This window comes from Eriocheir sinensis, chromosome 52 (genome assembly GCF_024679095.1).
Source record: "Eriocheir sinensis breed Jianghai 21 chromosome 52, ASM2467909v1, whole genome shotgun sequence".
NCBI classification, from domain to species: domain Eukaryota; kingdom Metazoa; phylum Arthropoda; class Malacostraca; order Decapoda; family Varunidae; genus Eriocheir; species Eriocheir sinensis.
The window spans coordinates 6200533-6220883 of record NC_066560.1 but is presented as its reverse complement, the minus strand read 5'-3'; the positions used below and the strand labels follow the sequence as shown (position 1 = coordinate 6220883).

The window sequence follows — 20351 nt, the reverse complement described above, 5'->3', positions numbered from 1 at the left end:
TGTTGAAATGGCTGTGATAAGGAATAAATGAAAATTAAAATATATACACTATCTTTAATTGACAAAGTATTATTTTTTTTATATTAGATCCTACTTGTATCCATAAACAACAAATGCTTCATGGATATAATCAGTGACAAAAACACAAAAGACACTGATGTGTGAATAACACCATAAACTCAGAATATGTTCTACTTGGATTATAGTAAAAAATTAAGTAAAAAAAAGACACCAAATGACCATCTTGATCCTTCACTTCTTGGTGCAGGAAAACCAGACCAACCTCATGTTGCCTACTCAACAGAACCTTGTGTTCATTCTTGGTTGCCAACACTGTTTCACAAAAAACTTATTCAGATGAAACATTTCATCATTAGTTCATCCATACTTTACATGTCTCAGTAACCTGCTTGGTCAGACATTCCTCAAAACCAGACAGGGTAATGTGCAATTGTACAGTTATACATAGCAATGCTTTGAAATAGTATACACATTATACGAAGTGCTAACATGATTGAATTTGAAAAAGGCTATTTTTTTGTGTGTGTATTTACTAATGCCACAATAATTCACAGGTGTCTCGTGGTGTAGTGGTTAGCACACCTACTTACAAATCTGTGGGCCTGGGATCGATCCTGGCCAGGGCAGTCAACACAGCCCTCAGCTCTTAATCCTCCCTAGGGGGTTGGTCAATAAATGGGAGCCTTGGGAAACCTGGAGAAGGTAAACTAAGGTAACCCAGTTGTCACAACTGCTCTTTGTTCCTGAGTAATAAGTTCTTACTCACCACAGGCTCAAAGGACAAAGATACGGAGATGAGTGCTGACTACACGCAACTTAGTATATGCTCCCCACTTTACTTTATCTTACACATAATTAATAAAATGATGTGTGTGTGTGTGTGACGCATGTGTGTGTGTGTGTGTGTGTGTGTGTGCATGTATTTTACGCCTGCCCGCACTCCCTGTCCAGAAACTCAGCACTACTGTAAGAGGAGAATATTTCCACTCTATAAACATAACTGTATTCAGAATAAAATGTGGAATAAGACGACTGGTTTGCCTCCCCAACCAGTGATCCAATGACCCCGTCCCCTGCAGCGAGACGGCCGACGGCAGCGCTACGGCCACACAAAAGCAGCCAATCAGAACCTTCCCCTCTTCACGTTCCACTTCTCCCCTCCCCTCCTCGGCCTCTTGTTCCCTCGCCCCCTCCAGCCTCCTCCTCCTCCTCCTCCTCCTCCACCTCCACCTCCACCTCCGCCTCCGCCTCCACCTCCGCCTCCACCTCCACCACCACCTCCGCTGCCGCCACCCCACCCATAGTCACGCTCCCCCCTGTACCCCCCTCCATACCCACCACCACCACCACCACCCCTCCCCTGGCCCTGGTACCCTCCTCCACCACCCCTTCCCTGGCCATGGTATCCTCCACCCCCACTCCTCCCCTGCCCCTGATACCCACCTCCCCCACCCCTCCCTTGTCCTTGATACCCCCCACCTCCGCCACCCCTCCCCTGGCCTTGGTAGCCGCCCCTCCCACCCCTGCCCTGCCCATGCCAGAATCCCCCATCACCATGCCCCCGCCAGCCCCCGCGGTACCCCTGGCCTTGGTTCGGGTGGCTCTGGACCCTCCACGTGCCAACCTCCTTCTTGCCACCCCGTCGCCCCCCTCCTCCTCCTCCTCCTCCTCCTCCCCCTCGCCAGGCGTTCAAGTCCTTCATCCGGTTGGTCAGGTGTTCTTCGGAGTTGAGGGTTGCCTGGAACTGTCAAGGAGAGAAGGAAAGGGTGTAATGAGTTGTAGGTTCCTTCACAAACATGGCGTAAACAAATGCAAATATACAGTCAAATATATATGCACATCATATTTGTTACTATCATCAGAGGCAGGTTGGGGAGCCACTAACAACACCATGACTAAGTTTAAAGAGTTGGCTGAGTTGTTGGTTTCTCTGTGAAGATGGAAGGAGTGAACTAATGCAAATATATACATAGCCAAATATGCACATTATATATTTGTTGCTATTATCAAAGGTGAGATGGGAAGCCATATAAGATGCTAGCCTAAGAATGGACCGAGTTTCAGGTTCCTTCCTAAACACAAAGGGAGTAAACGAATGTGAATATATAATCAAATATGCATGTTATATATCCGTTACTATCATCAAAGGCAGAATGAGAGGCCGAGAAGGACATCATCACCAGACTGAAGTGGTCCAAGCAGAAGCAGGTGAAGGAGTCTATACCCTGAATCTTAACCTCTAGCAGCTTGTACACTCTTTGATCATGCACCTTTCTCCCTCCATAAATATCTAAAGACTTCCACTAATACTCATTTAACCCAGTAGCAGTGACGGGCCAAATTTGTGCCATGATTTCAACCCCCAAAATAGATGATACATAATCTGATCACAAATGCTTTGATATACGTTATGATATGGTTTATGTGAGGGGTGATCTTTTTCTCATTTTTCTCGCTTGGAGGGACCATTAAGAAACATGATCCCCGCTACTACCGGGTTAACCCCTAAAGGGCCGGCTTGGGTGGTCATCTACAACATCCACAGGACCGGCACCTCAGCACCAAACACCGAAAATAGCCTATATTCACACACTTGATTCTGCTGAACTACAATGCAATAACAAATTACTTTGTCGTCATAGTCATCATCAACTCTTCTTCTTTTTAATTATTGCATGAAAACGTTTCTATGTGCTGTGGTTTTGGAGAAATATTGAGTTGAAGAGGAGAGACTTTTGGAGTTAGCGAGGCTCTTGCCCGCTCTGCGTTCGTTTCGCTTGTGTGGCCTTGACTAGTGCGTAATGAAAACGGATGCCCCCATGCTCTAATTCTTATATATAGTCAATACTCTAAGCTTTCTCTATGTAACACAGTCTTGTGATGTGTGGTTTGGGAGTCATTGTAGCATACTCTTCTCATTCTCGTGTTGCTCTGCTGGGCTCGGCAGGGTCTGGCAGGAAATCGGACGCGTCAGAATCCGTGTCAGTACGCCTGTCCATCGTGAGAGCGGGCAAGATTCTGAAGCAGTAGCCTAAACATATCTCTGGCAGTGTTGCCAACGAATGGTCATCGAAAATTACCGAAAAGTAAATAAATTTAGCGCGAAAAAAGCAAAGCGGCTATAACCGCCCCCGGCCCTTCCGTGGAAAAGCGGCTATAGCCGCCTCCGGCCCTTTAGGGGTTAATAAAACATTTTTCTACGTGCATTCTCTTTTGGAACACCTAAATTTTTTCACTGGCAGACTCAAGAGATGAATGTGATAGGGAGAAGCAAGACATGAATATTGTCATTATTATGTATCGAAATTCATAACACTTTCAGCCTTCCACTCCCTGAGTCAGCCCTGCAAGCAACACACCTGTGAGGACGTCTCCATCTTGAGCAGCTCCCGGAGGGCCACGGTAGCATAGGAAGACGCCGGCAGAGTCATCTCCAGGATCACTGCCTTGTGCGGGCCATCTGGTGGGGCGAAGTTATGTTATTTCTTTCATTTCCACATTACACAGAGCACTTTTAACCATCAGACAGCAGTGGAACTATATATGGACGGTCCAAAATTCAGTCAGTCAGTTTTGGATTGCAGAAATATAAGAACACTTCCAGACTGTGGTAGAATCTATATATCGATGATAGTTAAAACATCCATTATGAGGCGTAACTATATTTATGGTACGGTCCTAAGGTCGGCAGTGACTATATAGAGACTATTCATTTTGGGTGCACTATCCCTTCCTCTACAACCCTCTTCTTCCCCTCTCCTCTAAAATAAAATAAAAAAATAAATAAATAAAAAAAGCTACTCTTCAAATACTGCTGCCGTCTAAAGGTTAAACACTGTCCTTGTTCCCAAACCTTAATTAACCTTGTAGACTTGAGAAAACACTTTTAAACACTGCCTTTGATTCCACACTACTAAATGAAACTTGTAGACTTGACAAAATACTTATATACATTGCCTTTGTTTCCATACTACTTAAATTGGCCTTGAATACTTAATAGAACACTTTTAAACACTGCCTTTGATTCCACACTACTAAATGAAACTTGTAGACTTGACAAAATACTTATATACATTGCCTTTGTTTCCATACTACTTAAATTGGTCTTGAATACTTAATAGAACACTTTTAAACACTGCCTTTGTTTCCACACTACTTTCATGAGCCTCGTATATTTGACAGAACACAACAAACTTTTCGCTATTCATATTTCATAAAACATTTCAACTTTTCACACAACTTTCCAGACGAATAATGAAGAAAATGAAGTCTGAGAGGGTCATTTAAGATGCAAATACATATAAACTAAAATATCAACTGTAATTACCCTCCAAACAATAATGGGAAGTCAAGGTTAGGATAAGAGAAGAAGAAACAAGATTACGAACAAGAACAAGGAGATTAGGGAACAGTTTATACAAAATAGTGGTCTGGGTGAGTCAGACAGCAATAATAAGCAGTTACCTTTGAGTATGTTGCTGCTGATGTCAATATTTCTCAGCTTGTCCAAATCTGACTGGATGAGTGGTTTGTGTGGGTCATCGTAGTAACAGACGGTACCGGAAAAGTTGTTGGGCCGCACCAGGAGCCGCCTGTACACCCCACCCACGGCATACGACCTGCAGGGCACCATCAGGCATTACACAAGAGGTTAAGGACATACATAACTTTACTAATGGAGGATGGTATAGAACGGCTGGGTGAGAGGTTGAGATGGAAAGTTTGAGAGATAGTACAAGTGAGCCATGAATGAGGGAAGAAAATACAGTAATGGCTAGTTTTTTACCATTAGGCATTACTAGGAAGAGAAAAAATATATGTAACTTTACTAATGGAGGATGGTATGGAACAGCTGGGTGAGAGGTTGAGATGGAAAGTTTGAGAGGTAGTACAAGTGAGCCATGAATGAGGGAAGAAAATACAGTAATGGCTAGTTTTTTACCATTAGGCATTACTAGGAAGGGAAAAACTATATGTAACTTTACTAATGGAGGATGGTATGGAACGGCTGGATGAGAGGTTGAGATGGAAATTTTGAGAGGTAGTACAAGTGAGCCATGAATGAGGGAAGAAAATACAGTATTGGCTAGTTTTTTACCATTAGGCATTACTAGGAAGGGAAAAAATATATGTAACTTTACTAATGGAGGATGGTATGGAACGGCTGGGTGAGAGGTTGAGATGGAAAGTTTGAGAGGTAGTACAAGTGAGCCATGAATGAGGGAAGAAAATACAGTAATGGCTAGCTTCTTACCATTAGGCACTACTAGGAAGGGAAAAAATATATGTAACTTTACTAATGGAGGATGGTATGGAACGGCTGGGTGAGAGGTTGAGATGGAAAGTTTGAGAGGTAGTACAAGTGAGCCATGAATGAGGGAAGAAAATACAGTAATGGCTAGTTTTTTACCATCAGGCACTACTAGGAAGGGAAGAAATATATATAACTTTACTAATAGAGGATGTGACAAAATGATAATGGATGATAAGACAGTAATAGTTAGTTCTTTACCTGCAGGACACCACCAAGCATTACAAGGAAAGGAAAAGGCATATATAACTACAATAATGAAGAATGTGATAGAAAGGCCGAGTGACAGGTTGAGATGGGAAGTTGGTGAGGAGGAATAAGTGAGCCTTGAACAATAGTATAAAATAATAATACATTGGGAGAGACTCATAGGCCGTCCTACCCCATACAGGAAAATAAGGACGTGAAAAGAGAAGAAAAAGAGGAAGAAGAATACAGTAATAGCTAGATTTGGAGGACTATAAATGAGGAAAGAAGAAAAAGAAGAATACAATGATAGCTAGATTTGGAGGACTATAAATGAGGAAAGAAGAAAAAGAAGAATACAATGATAGCTAGATTTGGAGGACTATAAATGAGGAAAGAGAGGTGGATAGTTCACAATATGCTTCCTCTTACTATGGACTACCAAACTATGCAATATACTGATTTAAAGCCATGTAATTCCAAGTCTTGACCCAACCCTCTATTAAAAACTTCTTGGATATTATGACAAAAAATAAATGATGTGAAGTTCATGATAGGCATACTCTTAATAAATAAGGACTTAGACTACCACACTATGCAGTACACTCATTTAACCCCTTGGATGCGGATATCCTACAAGAAGACATCACCAAGCTACAGGAATGGAACAAAAAGTGGCTGCTACAATTCAGTGAAGAAAAATGTAATGTCATGTACCTTGGGAGAGGAAATCCAGCACACCAATACCACATGGGAAACACTCCACTATCCACCACAGAGGCAGAGAAAGACCTGAGAGTACATGTTACCAGGCTACCAGTGAAGGTGAAATCCATGCCAATCTCAGCGGAGGGGTTCAGCCTTGCAAGTGGAGGTTAATTTGTCCTAATGAGAGGTGACGGGACACTCACTTGACGCGGTGCTTGAGGGAGTCGAAGGAGAGTCCGTCGGCTTGAAGCAGCTCCTCGTACCAATCCCTCATCTCGTTCTTGGGGTACTCGACATTGTACCCCGGCAGAGGCAGCAGCACCTACACCACCGGGCATTAAGATACCCATTATTCTTTACTTATTTATTTATTTATTATTAAGGAAAGGAGATATCTCAAGGGCAAAAAAAAGGAAGAAAAAAAAGATTAAAGGAAAAAGATAGAAAAAAGAAAAAGAAAAAGGAAAAGGAATAAACAGAGAGGAAACATAAAAGCCCACTGGTCACTCAATGGTCCTGGTTTATGCCATTCAAAATCTTAATAATAATCCATAAATATTTAAATATACTAATGGAAAAGTAACATGTTCTTTTACCAAATTCTTAAGGTCAAATTTGAAAGGGTTGAATTTTACATGTACAAAATTTTTCTTTGGCATAAATATATTCCTGTATCCAAAAATGTCACGGTCTTGAGGGAATGATTTTTACATGAGTATAAATGTTATTCCCACCTACTATACGGTAAATCAATGTCCTTATGAGACGTTTAGTGTAAATGGGGAGACCAAATGATTTTATTTTTTTACAACAAAAGGAGACGGTTCAAGGGCAACAAAATGAGTGTAGAATTTTCACTTTTTTTTTTCTACAATTGAGGGGATATTCTGTTTTTTGTGGCATCTGGCGGCTGAATTCTTGCTGCATTATGTGGTGAAGCAAGTTAAGGGAAAAACAACCTTAAAGTGGGTGATTCGTAGGCCCAAAGCTGCATTCTTCTGTCAAACTCAGCTGGTGTGGAGAGTGTAGAGTCTAGTAATCGCTTCAAAACACGATTAGGTCAAAACTATACAAGCGACAGGTCACCTCTTTTACACTATAAGCCTCACAGTCATAACCCCAAGATACCAAACAGTGGGAGGCACACAAGGCTTCTAAAAGGGGGCTGAGGAAAACACCTTCAACAAAACAGGATTACATTAAACTCCGCATAACTCTTCCCCATGACAATGAACCAACCTCACAAATGTCTGCCGAGGAAAACACCTTCAACTAAACAGGATTACATTAAGCTCCCCATAACTCTTCCCCATGACAATGAACCTACCTCACAAATGTCTGTCTCCTCGGCCTCCTCCTCCGTCAAGAAATGGAGGTTGGAGGCCTTCTTGGGTGTCTCCTCTCCTTCTATCTCTGGCTTCCCTTCCCCTTCGACGTTTTCTGTGTCCGAGCCGACTCCATCGTTGCTCTCGTCTTCTAGTGCCTGCGGAGGGAGTGTCTCGAGTTTAGCCCAGTATTTCTTGAGCTCCTCCTCGGACCGGCGCTTGCTCTCCCGTACTACCTTCTTGGCTTTCTGCTTGGCCTCCTGGTATCTCTTCTGCCGCTCCTCCTTCTCCTCCTCAGTCAGGCCCTCCGTCTGCATCTTGAGGGCATAGGCTTCCTTCTTCTCCTTTACAGCTTTGGTCACCTCCTCGTTCCACCAGTGAGTGCCAACCTTCTCCCCTTCCCCACTGTTGGCGCCTTTGGAGTCAAATGGCGTCGTTACAGGTAGTTCTGGGGAAGAAAAGAGACATGGATGTTCATTCATTATTTGTTGTTCAATTACAGGCATAAACTTGTGTAGCCTTGGAAAGAAAGTGATAATAGAACATTTACACGTCATTTTCTACTAAATTCTAGCTTCAAGACGAAAAATTAAAAAGGTATAGAACTGGTGATGGTGTGCCACAGTAAAAATAACTTTGACATGTTACATCATTACAATTTTTTACATTATATTATTCACTATTACAGCAGACCCTCCATTCAGCACATTTCTTTTTCAGGATTTCCTTATGACATGTTCTTGAGCTGACTCCATCAAACACACACACACACACCAAAGTCCTGCCAGTCCCAAATCGATAAACTCCACTGAAATTACACCTCCATTTAGCACAATTTTTTTAGGTACCTGACTTGCATAAACAAATAGTGTCTACTGTATCATTAGTCCCATTTCTCATCAGAGCCTTGGCAAGAAAGGGATAACAACATTTTCTTTTTTACAACAAAGGAGACAGCTCAAGGGCACAAAAAAAGGAAACAATAAAAAAAAGCCCGCTACTCGCTGCTCCTACACATTTACACATAATTTTCTACTAAGTTCTACCATCTCATCTGTTTTTGTTTTTTTTCTCTTTAACCGAAAATACAGACACCTGGCCCGCCTTACCTTCCTCCACCTTGGCCTGGTCCTTGAGGCGCACAATGTCCCCCGGCAGCACCTTGAGTCCATACTTCTGGAGGCGGCGCGAGGCTACGATGTTCCACAGGTAGCTCTGGTAGGCATGCAGGTACAGGAGGCGGGTGTTGCGAGGGATCTGTGGGGGAGGTTGTGAAGTGTGATGAAAGAGAACGCTTACATCCAGGGAGCAACACACAGAACACAGGATACACAACTAGGTAAATATATACAACTAGGCAAATACACCACAAGCCACACCAGTCTAAACCAATATCAGCACATCACACCAGCTACACCACCCATAGTCCACCCAATTCACACCACACCACTCTACACCACACACCACACAATCTACACCACCCTCAGTCTGCCCCACTCACCCCACTACCCACACTCCACTAGTCTACACCACCCACAGTTCACCCTACTCATACCACACCAATCTATACCACCCCCAACACACCCACACTCACTAGTCAACTTTCTTCACAAATAAACCAAATACCAAACAGTGGGAGGCAAACAGCTCTTAGTATACTGACAAGAGGTTTCTGAAAGGGGGCCGAGGAAAATACCTACAACAAAACAGGATTACATTAAAAAAGCTAGAAGAACCAGTGTCTCTCTCACCGACTATGAAGAAAAATTGGAAAAACATGTCTCCACCCCCATAGAAGGAAAATTGAAAGAACCCTTGTCTCCCCCGACCCCCAAAGAACCCGCATCCACCTACCCTGGCCAGAGCCCCCACGAGATCGTTCTGGTTGAGTTGCACAAGACCCGTAAGAAGCTGGGCCTCCACCGATGACTCCCAACCCTTCGGCAGTGCTCGCAGGGCCATCTCGGCATCTCCAGTCTTCTTCCAGGTTGTGCGGCAGCGGTTCAGCTCACGTATGTCGTTTGCCCGAGGTGTTAGGATGAGGTTGATGGCCTGTTGGGGGAGAGAGGTTAGTAAAGGTAGCTGTAAATGTAGTAAAGGATAGGGAGAGTAAGAGATACTTTTTAATTTTCTGCCCTGATGTGAGTCGTTGCTGTATGATATTTACACCTTGGAATAAGAAGCTCCCTCCCTCTCTTCCTTCATCACCTAACTATCTTTCCTCCGTATGTTGTGTGTGTTGCTGTATGATACACCTTGATATATGAAGCTCCCTCTCTCTTTTTTCCTGCATCCCCAAACCTCCTCACCTGCTGCCAATTACTCTTGAGCAGCTCCTTGCCAATGTTGTGCGTGGGGATGCTGGTGCTGCCAAACCTCTGAGTGCCGTAGTAGTTGATAAAGCCGTGGGTCTTGAGGGATTCGATGGCAGAGTTGATCACTTCATCTGTCCCCTTCACCTCCCTGTCAGACATAAAGGAATGGTTCTTGTGACTTCATGCAAAATTTGTTGAGGACTTCTGAGTTGGCATTACTTAGCATTCTAAATGTTGAAGTGATTATTTATTGTGCACAAGCAAGTTCAACCCTACCACTACTCCAACTAGTAATAATAAGTTTTAACCTGGTAGCATCGAGGATCATGTTTCTTAATGGTCCCTCCAAGTGAGAAAACTGAGAAAAAATCACCCCTCACACAAACCATTTCATAATATATATCAAACAAAGCACTTGTGATCAGATTATGTATCATCTATTTGGGGGTTTATATCATGGCACAAATTTGGCCCGTCACTGCTACCGGGTTAACCTTCATATCCAATACTGAACATTGCACTTTATTCTTCATCATTTCTTTAGATACTTTTAATACTTTTAGGATAACAGCAACTAGTTTTGATGCCTATGGAGATATTAAGGCACTACTTGAAGATAATAAAATTGAGTTATCATTAAAATTTCATATGCTAAAACCTTTGAAAACAGACACAAAGCTGCTGCTGCACTTGAATTATGGAAGACTGACATCATACTTCAACTTTCTGATTCTTCGTCATATGCAATTATATTCCTCAGCTAGACAAGGATTATAAAAGACTGGAAACTTTGATACAGATAGAAATTACTGAAGTTGTGGATGTGGAGAAAGAAAACCAATTCTCTGACTCTAACAATAATTTTCAACCCCTAACACCAACATTGACTGACCCACATGAACTGTTTTTCACTTTCTGGTTTTGTTTATCACTTGAGATGTGGCAGAGAACATTCATGGGCTTTGCAGCAAATGTCCACACAAGATAAAGTAAAAAAAAATCTCAGAGAAATAGATACAGATAGAGATAGTGAGCCCATTCTAACGTTAAATAATCAACGAGAGAAGTAAAACAGACATAGAGTCACAGAAAGAGAAAAAGAGAGGGAGCGAGAACCAATCCTTCTGCTAGAAAAATAAGAAAGAAAACAAAGACATACACAGACAAAGACAGAAAGACAGAACCTATCCTGACACTAAAAAGAAATTAAGAGAAAGAAGACAAAAACAGATACAGACAGAGAGAGAGAACCCATTCTGCTAGTAAATAAAATCAGGAAGAAAGAAAACAAAGAAAGCTAAAAATGGAGATGGAAGGAAACAAGGAAAACAGAGACAGATACAGACAGAGACACAGAGACAGATGCTGAGCGGGTGAGCGAGTGAGAGAGAGAGAGAACCCATCCTGCCAGAGAGCTGAGTGGGTGCGGCAGCGTCAAGGCCCTCACCTCAGCACAATCCTGAAGTGGTTGCCCCGCAGCTGCCCCAACTTTTGCGGCGTCGGGCGGAAGCGGAAGTTGCCCAGCTGGATGAGTTTGTTGTACTTGGTGGCGTTCCAGAGCCTGTTGGGAGGAACCTGAAGCGGAAAAAGAAAAAACATGTGCGTTGATGCGTGCGTTGATGAGGTTTCAAGCCCCGGTCCGCCGCCGTAGCAGCGCTCCACAGGGCCGCCAACATTATCACAGTATTACTAGCATTGAAAGTTGTCCTCAATCCTCATGTTTGTAAAGTCGTAGGATTTAGATGGTCAACACAATTTTAGGTACTGCCCATGTGCCCCCAACAACCCCATGTCATCATTACCATCAGCCATTACTAGTCCACCTTGCCCAAAAATTTCAACTTAAAACACTTCTGCATCAGCTTCAATTTGAGTATCACAAGGCACTTTTGGTAACAACATGGCAGCTGTGATGAGGATGGCCAAACTCTTCTATTCTATGGTTCTGACACATGCCTTCTTCCTGACCTAACATCACAATGCATAAAATTACCACATCCAAAATGCCTGCCATATCCAACATCACACCACACGATCACCACACACAACCTGGCCTACTTCCCAACCACATATATATTTCATAGCACCCAATCAATCCATAAGTACAGATCACTGTCAACACCAGTCACACGAGTGGACTGAGGCTGACTGGACTTACCTGGCTCACAGACACCAGCTGGCTCGTCTTGGCTCGCTTGTCCTTGGTGCCTGCATAGCCAAAGTTGTTGGGCTTCACTCTGCAACACGAAGTTCAGTGTCACCACAACCATCAATATACATAGAAACTAAGTGATAACAGGTGATAACAAGATGAAACAAAAAAGCTTATTGATGCTTCAGCACAAATAAAGGAAAGAAATTTATGGTATATCTATAAATGCTGGTGAACAATTATTAAGCCCAAGTACTTGAAGTGGACAGCACTGTAAGGTGTTGGCCTGACCTGATCTTCCATGCCAGGTGGTTGATGGCCTCCATGGTGTCAATGTTCTCCTTGTAGAGCACAAAGGTGGTGTACATCTGCGCCTTGGGCCACGTGGTTGTGTCCCGACGCATGGCATTGGCTGCTGAGGATGAGATGAATTCATCAAATATACTGTACTCATTTTACTATCTTTCTTATTACCTACATACAGTACATCCAGTAAACCCTCACTTTAACTTTTATTGGGGGGATGGGGTTGACGTTATATACAAATATCTGTTATATTCGAGGGACCAAAGCTTTTCAAATATGACAAACTTTTGCTATTTCTGACCATTTTCATATATGACAAAATTTGTTTACGGTAAGAGATGAAAGGTGAGGTATGAAAGGACGAGAGCAGAAGTGTTTATAGTCGAGCAGACAAAGCTGGACTGACAGATTGGCTTTGTTTACACCACCGTCAATCAAGGTAAATGTACATATTCAACCAGCTCACCACCACACCAAACCCTGCACTTACCAAATTCATTCAGTATATTCCAGACCCAAAAAGTTCAATAAAGCTGAAATTCATTAAACCAAGGTCCATAAGAGGGAGGGTTCACTGTAACATGGAGCACTGTCTAACCTTTCTTCTTGCGGACAACGATGAACCTGCTGCCGTTGAACTCCCTGAACACACTGTCCATGTTGCGGTACCTGGCCTTGACCGCCCGGTGGATGGCCGTGCGTCCCTCCTTGTCTGTGTTGTCCACGTTGATCAGCACCTCATTGGGACCTACGGGAGGCATCGGGGTGGGGGGGAGGGGACGGTTAGCTTCTTACACTCATAACTCCCAGCTCTATTCAGTGCCATATGACCCTTTGTTACGGCACCAAGAATTGAATGCCCCAAGAATCACTCCCCCAAACTCTAAACCCAAGTATCCGTTTGTCGAGATCCATTGAGCATTGGGACCTACAGGAGGCATGGGGGAGGTATGGGGCAGGTGAGGGTTGGCTTATTACATTCATTACTCCCAACTCTAAACCCAAGTATCCATTTGTCGAGATCCATGAAGTGTGTCTGCGTATTTTCTTACTTTTTTACATTACGTGGGTGGACTTTACAAACAGAACAATTCCCCCCCACAGAAGAGATAGATAGAAAATGGGTGTGCTTTACTAATAGAACAATCCCCCCCCCCCCATGAGATAGAAATAAATAATGAGTGTCCTTCACCTCATAATGTACAACCCCCCCTTCAAAAGAGATGGAAAATGGGTGTCCCTTACCAACAGTACAATCACCCCATAAGAAAAAGATTGGAAATGTATGTGCTTTACCAACATAATAACACCCCCACAGAATATAGTGATGGAAAATGAGTGTGCCTTACCAGAAATTAACTCCCCCCACAAAAGAAATAGAAAATGAGTGTACTTACGAGAAATAGAATAACCGCCCCCAAAAAAAATATATAGAAAATGGGCATGCTTTACCAACATAATAACCCCCCAACAAAATATAGTGATGGAAAATGAGTGTGCCTTACCAGAAATTAACTCCCCCCACAAAAGAACTAGAAAATGAGTGTACTTACGAGAAATAGAATAACTCCCCCCCAAAAAATATAGAAAATGGGTGTGCTTTAGTGGCTTGACCAAGAGAATGACCCTTTCCCCCCCCCCCCCTCCCCTCATGAGTGGGGTGTAGGTACTTACGCTGGGTGACTGGAACCTTGGGGGTCGAACGCTCTCCATTTTCCTTCTTCTGCCCTTTCTCATTTCTCTCCTTGGCTTCCCCCTGTGGCTCACTCTCCTTACTTCCATCCCCCTTCTTTGCTTTTTCTTCCTCCTCTTCTCCCTGCTGCATGGGCTCCTCCTCTTCCTCTTCCTCTTCCTCCTCGTCTTCGTCTTCATATTCCCCCTCCTCTTTGTCTTCTTCCTCAGCCTCTTGCTTCATATCTTTTTCTTCAGTGTCTTTCTCTCCCTCCTCTGCCATAGGTGCGTCTTCCTCCTCCTCCTCCTTCTCCTCCTTCACCTTTTCTTTCTCCTCCTCCATTGCCACATCCTCGCCCTCTGCCTCCTTCTCCTCTTTTATGGGTGCTTCTTGGTCTTCTTTGCCTTCCTCTCCTTTGTCGGAGGATTCTGTAGTTTTACCTTCGTTCTTTTCCTCGTCTCCGCCCTGAGCACCGAGAGAGGGAGGCGGGACCTTGGACAGTCTGAGAGGCTCCTTCACGCCTGCCAGTTTGTTCAGCTCCTTGATCTTTTCCGGGGTGAGCTCGGGGGGAAGCACAGCGGGTTCGGCTGAAGGGAAGAAGTGAGGTTGGTCTTTTATCATAATAGCGTCCTTCAATTCAACTAATCCTGCATCCCCTATATGTTAACAAAAATTACTATCATACCATATACTAAATCATTATCATACTAACTCCATACAAACATTTTTTCTGCATTCTTATATACGAACAAAATAAAAGTCATCATTGTACTAACTCGGCAGTTCCTCGGGCTCGTGGGGAACCATCTGCTCGGTGATGCAGACGATCTCACCTGCGCTGCTCACCTCGTTAACCACAAAGTCCGAGTACCTGCAGAAAAAGCCTGCTCAGACAACTCAAGATCACAGCAGAATAAAATGCTATATCAATACTACCCAAACTTACTCAACAATATTGCAAAGGTGAACAACATCAACTGCATTAAATTGTCACAGAATCTGAAATCTGTTATTTAAGTGATGGAGAAAAAGTTTAGAAGTTGCCAATGGTTTCCGAGTTGGTGAAAAATATAAAAAAAGGTAGAGTTTCGATCATAACTAAAAGGCGTTGTACTGAACTGTGGCACTGGCCCCTGAGGCTATGAGGAGACAAGGAGTATGTTAGGTGATGGGCTTGTGTTCGGCTTATTTTCCTCTCAACAAACCTAATCTAACAGTAATAGGTTTAAAGGTAAAGTCAACAAACACCCTCCCGTTAACTCATAAGGTATTGTTTTTGTCCTACTTTTCTTTTTATTTTCTCTTTACTACCTCTTTAGTTTTTCATACCCATGTTTGCTAGTCGAGGGAACTCTGTTTGGGTCTAATTATATTTACCGTACATATATTTTTTTCCCCTTGATGATCTTTCATGGATGTTAAGAATACTGCTAATAAAGCTAATAGTAATAATAATAATAATAATAATAATAATAATAATAATAATAATAATAATAATAATAATAATAATAATAATTGCAAAGGACTGTGGAATTGGCCCTAAGGGTTTGAGGAATAAAGGAACCTATATGTTAGTTGATGGGCTCGTGTTAGACCTATTCACCTCTCTCAACCTAACCTAACCTAACCTAATCTACCCTACCCTACCCAAACCTAATCTAATTTACCCTACCCTTATCCTACCCTACCCTAACTTACCCTACCCTAACCTAACCTAACCTTACCTAACCTACCCTTATCCTACCCTACCCTAACTTACCCTACCCTAACCTAACCTAACTTGGGCTTACCTCTGCTTCAGGATGCCAAAGAAGCCCTCATGGTTCCCAGCATACTCTGTGATGCCAACCTCCTTCTCCACAGACCTCTTTGGCTCCTTACTTTCCTTCCCTTTCTCCGCCTTGTCTTTTACTTGCTCCTCCTTTGCTTGCTCTTCTGACTTATCCTTTCCTTGCTCCTCCGCCTTCTCTTCTGCTTCACCCTCAGCACCATTGCCCGCCACCTCCTCTGCTTGCTCCTCCTCAGGGGTCTGCGTTGAGGGTGTTGGGTCCTCGGCCGGCTTCTCCTCCTTGCTCTCGACCCCCTGCTCAGTTGTTGCCCCCTCCTCAGTCGTTGCTCCCTCCTCAGTTGTTGCTCCCTCCTCAGTTGTTGCCCCCTCCTCAGTCGTTGCTGGGGTGGACTCAACGCCCTTCATCGGTTCATCCTGCGGCATGGCCTCTGTTGTGTCCACTTCCTCCATCTTGGCGAGGGGTGCAAATTATCACTGGTCAGGGTGAGTGTGTCTTTACTACCACCTATGATTTATTCTTATCTATACTATAATATATATTTAATTTTTTGGCAACAGAATCAGCTTAAGAAAAAAAAAGTCATCTAAGCCATGGCACTGTTTTGTTATGTATAAAATTTTGGGTTTTAGGGTTTGAGTGTACATAATTTTAGGTCTTCAGTTTTAAGCTGTATATTTAACCCTTTCCATCCATGACGCAGACGTCGGCGTCACAGTATGGAAAGGGTCAAGAGAAAATGGAAAAGGATTAATCCTCTTCTAAACCTCTCAATCCTCCTCTAAATTCCTCTTCCATTTCCTCTTAAGAGGTTTAGAAGAAGATTAAGAGGAAATGTAAGAGGATTAAGAAGTTTAGAAGAGGACTAAAACACTTTCCATACGGTGATGCCGTCGGACGTTGACGTCGGCGTCGCCGCAGTGAAGGGGTTAAGCTCCACCACTTCATAATACTAAAATTATATGCCTTTATATTATGGTTAATCCCTTCAACATGAGGATGCGTATACTGCGTCCTTGCGTGCCCCGTACCATATCCGAGGACGTGCATACTGCGTCCTGGCACGCTTTAGACAATATACGAGTTATTTTATCTTTATATTTATGCTTACATCTCAAAATTATCAATTAATTTATGCTTCTTTATGTGCACCATTTAATTCTGCATGTTTTCATATATAATACATGATGATTATGTTGAGTTTATGGCTGAAAACTTGTTATATTCAATAGCGACATTTGAAATTTGGCGCGCGCGGCGATCCTGGATACAGCGTGGGGCGCTGTTTTCGCCCGGCCGTAGTGAGTTTCTTTACGTGCACCATTTAATTCTGCATGTTTTCATATATAATACGTGATGATTTTGTTGAGTTTACTGAAAGCTTGTTATATTCAGTCGCGTCATTTGAAATTTGGCACGCACGGCAATCCCGGATATGGCGCAGGGCGCTGTTTTGGCCCGGCCGTAGTGAGTTTCTTTATGTGCACCATTTAATTCTGCATGTTTTCATATATAATACATGATGATTATGTTGAGTTTATGGCTGAAAACTTGTTATATTCAACAGCGACATTTGAAATTTGGCGCGCGCGGCAATCTTGGATACGGTGCAGGGCGCTGTTTTTGCCCGGCCGTAGTGAAGGGGTAAAAGGGCAAAAATACCTGCCCTTTTAACCCATTGTGAAGGCACATGTGGTAAGAAACAAACCTTAATAACCTTAGCAAACTTAACCACTGCACCCCAGACTGCAGCCAATGTCCTGACTGTCCCCTACACATGGCTGACACAGGCATACTTTCCTAAGGTTTTCTTAGATTGGGTAAGTTTTTAATCATATGTGCCTTAATATTATGGTTAAAGGGCAGGTATTTTTTCAGTTTAACCATAATACATAAAGGTTTATATGGTATGGCTGGGGAGGTGGTGGCTGAGTGGTTAGCGTGTGGGTACAGAATCCAGGAGGACCCAGGTTTACTCCCCACTCGTTGCTACAAACAAGCTGGGATTTTCCAGTCACCACTGAATAGCCTAAGGCTACCCACAAGCTGTCCTGAAGACCACCCATCAATCCGGCCGCTAGATTAACTCTCTAAAATGAGGATCAAAGATGAGCACTGGGGGACAGCATGAGCCAAGCAAGATGGCACACTAAAAACACTTGCCTGTGCCTTAACAGGCTGGGGGCTAACCATCACACCCCACAAAGAAAGCCTACTGGTGCCATAGGCAGAATGTGAAGAAAAAAAAAAAAAAAAAAAGTGGAAAAGCTAAACAACACATTTACCTAACACTTCCACTTCCACAACGTTTCGCTACTCATCTGTTGCATAGTGTGCACGGCATGATGCTAAGAGTCACCAAACCTAGTGACAGATTAGTAGCTTGGCAACTTTGGCCCCAACAAGAAAGATAGGGGAAGATAGGAGCAAGATACCACATCAAACCTGTGCTTTGCCATGTTATGTTCTCTACACTAATGGAACCAGTGGAGCATTTTATTTTATACTGCAAACTCTATCAAGAAATTATAAATAAATGTGATTTGCTCAGGCAACCTTATAATGAAAACTTTCTTGGAGAACTGTTATTAAAAAATGTAAATATAATAGAGGAAATTCAGTACTTCATTCAAGAACTCTGGAAAAAACATTTAAGGACTGTGAAGGAAAGATAGCAAAACCAAGCCCCCAAAATATGAAAAGGAGGAGTCGTTTCCAAGGCAATCTCTCCGAACTACACTGAATCTGAACCTGAAGGACCCTCCACTAACCTAACAGATAAAAGTAACCCATCGCCGCTTAAATAGTAAATTATCGTCACTTGATTAGATTTTTAATGTCTCAGAAATGAGTATCCAGCAACAGAAACAGTTATAAGTAATGATTAGGATGTGAGGATCTACCAGAATAGAAAATGTCAGCCTTATCATAATCTAAACAAACCGAACCTCTTCCAAATGGGGGGGAAGGACTTTGACCTCCCTTGACCTCCTCTTACCTAAACCAAACCTAACATCCGGATAAAGTAAACATGAAAACATATGTACACTGAGCCAATAATGATATGAGAGCCATGAGTAATAAAATGTATGACAAACCACAGTTAATTTTTATAGTAACCCAAGTCAACCAAAAACTATCAAATTCAGTCGGTTATTTTAAATCCAGACTGGATATAATTGTTCTTGGACCCAGCCAAGTTAAAATTCTGCCAACAAATCAATTATAACAGGAAGAGAGAGAGAGAGAAAAAGAAAATTTGGTAATGGTATCAACCTAATAACTTGAAATATTGTGTGAAACTCCAAACTCAAAATGATCAAGACGGAAGTGATACAGAACTTAACCTCCCATACAATTGCAATAGGTAGGCTTGAAATAAGTGATGGAAGAAACACTCATACAAAAGGAGGCTTGAAATAGGAAATGGAAGAAAAACACATAAAATAGGAAATGGCTATAAAGGAAATAAATGCCCTAATAACAATGGGAAAGGCCGTGTCTTGAGGGTAATAGTATTGAATGAAGATGATGATGAGAGTGAACCAGAAATGAAGGTGAAGATACTGATGAACTAATAATGGCTGCAGATGATGATGATGATCATGAACCAGTAATGATGGTGAGGAAGATAATGATGATGAACTAGTAATTGCTGCTGCTGATGATGATGAACCAGAAATGAAGGTGAAGATAATAATGAAAAACTAATAATGGCTGCAGATGATGATGATGATGATGACCCATTAATGACGAGGGTAATGATAATGGTGAATAGTAATGACTGTAGATAGTGATGATAATGAGACCTTCCCAGTATGTCCTCCCTCACACACACACACACAAACACACACACACGAGGGAGGCAGCTATGGCAAAACACACACAAACACACACACACACACACACGAGGGAAGCGGCTTTATGGGAGCACACACGCACACACACACACGATGAGGCGGGAGAGCATGGCCGCCTCACCTTCTCCGTATCACTGCTGGACGGCATGCAACAGGGTGCTCGTTGTGGCTGGGATAAGCAGACAGCAGACAGCAGACAGCACGCTACACGCCACTGCCCGCCGCCCAGAACAAGTCAACAACGCGTCCGGAACCTCGCCCAACCCCGGCTTCGTCCTCCTGCTCATTTCTGACAAGGCTTTCGTATGTGTTTTGGGCCTTTCCAAGAGTAGTTTGATGACCCTAGTGGTAGTTTGACCTTTTTTCCGTACCGTGAACCTAAAGAAACATTCACCACAACACGATTAATCCCCTCTTTGACCTTTAGATATAGTTGATGTGTGAATTAAGCGAGTGTCTATTATACCGGCCTTAGATGTACACTGTATGACAAAGACTGAAGATTTAAAAGCCTTTCTGGTCTTAATCAAGTTATTTAAGAGCATTTAAGACGGATTAAGGAGGACAATATATAAGCTTTTTCCCCTTGCGGACTTTTTCATTTCTCCGCAGCTTTTAAGGAATCCTATAAGTAATTTCGCGCTTTCTACAGGTTAGAAGGACTCTTATAAGGAATATCTCCTTTGAAAACAAAACTTTACTCTCAAC

The 20351-nt window shown here is 42.8% G+C and overlaps 1 protein-coding gene across 2 annotated transcripts; it reads right to left on the bottom strand.

Annotated features, from left to right (window-relative positions):
* Window positions 1–40: 40 nt before the first annotated feature.
* On the bottom strand, window positions 41–19932 carry LOC126982977 (pseudouridylate synthase 7 homolog). 2 transcript variants are annotated; one of them, XM_050835349.1, is made up of 17 exons: window positions 19765–19932; window positions 15787–16235; window positions 14773–14867; window positions 13999–14583; window positions 12923–13072; window positions 12310–12433; window positions 12025–12103; window positions 11314–11441; window positions 9861–10014; window positions 9406–9603; window positions 8661–8808; window positions 7788–7999; window positions 7554–7709; window positions 6430–6548; window positions 4486–4640; window positions 3381–3481; window positions 41–1765 (listed from the first exon to the last, which is right to left on the bottom strand). In XM_050835349.1, exons 1-17 carry the CDS (start codon window positions 19789–19791, stop codon window positions 1145–1147), a joined length of 3501 nt encoding a protein of 1166 aa, XP_050691306.1. In that variant the 5' UTR covers window positions 19792–19932; the 3' UTR covers window positions 41–1144. The 2 variants fall into 2 exon arrangements, with proteins under 2 accessions (XP_050691306.1, XP_050691305.1); XM_050835348.1 differs by having other exon boundaries at window positions 7554–7999.
* Between the last annotated feature and the right edge of the window lie 419 nt (window positions 19933–20351).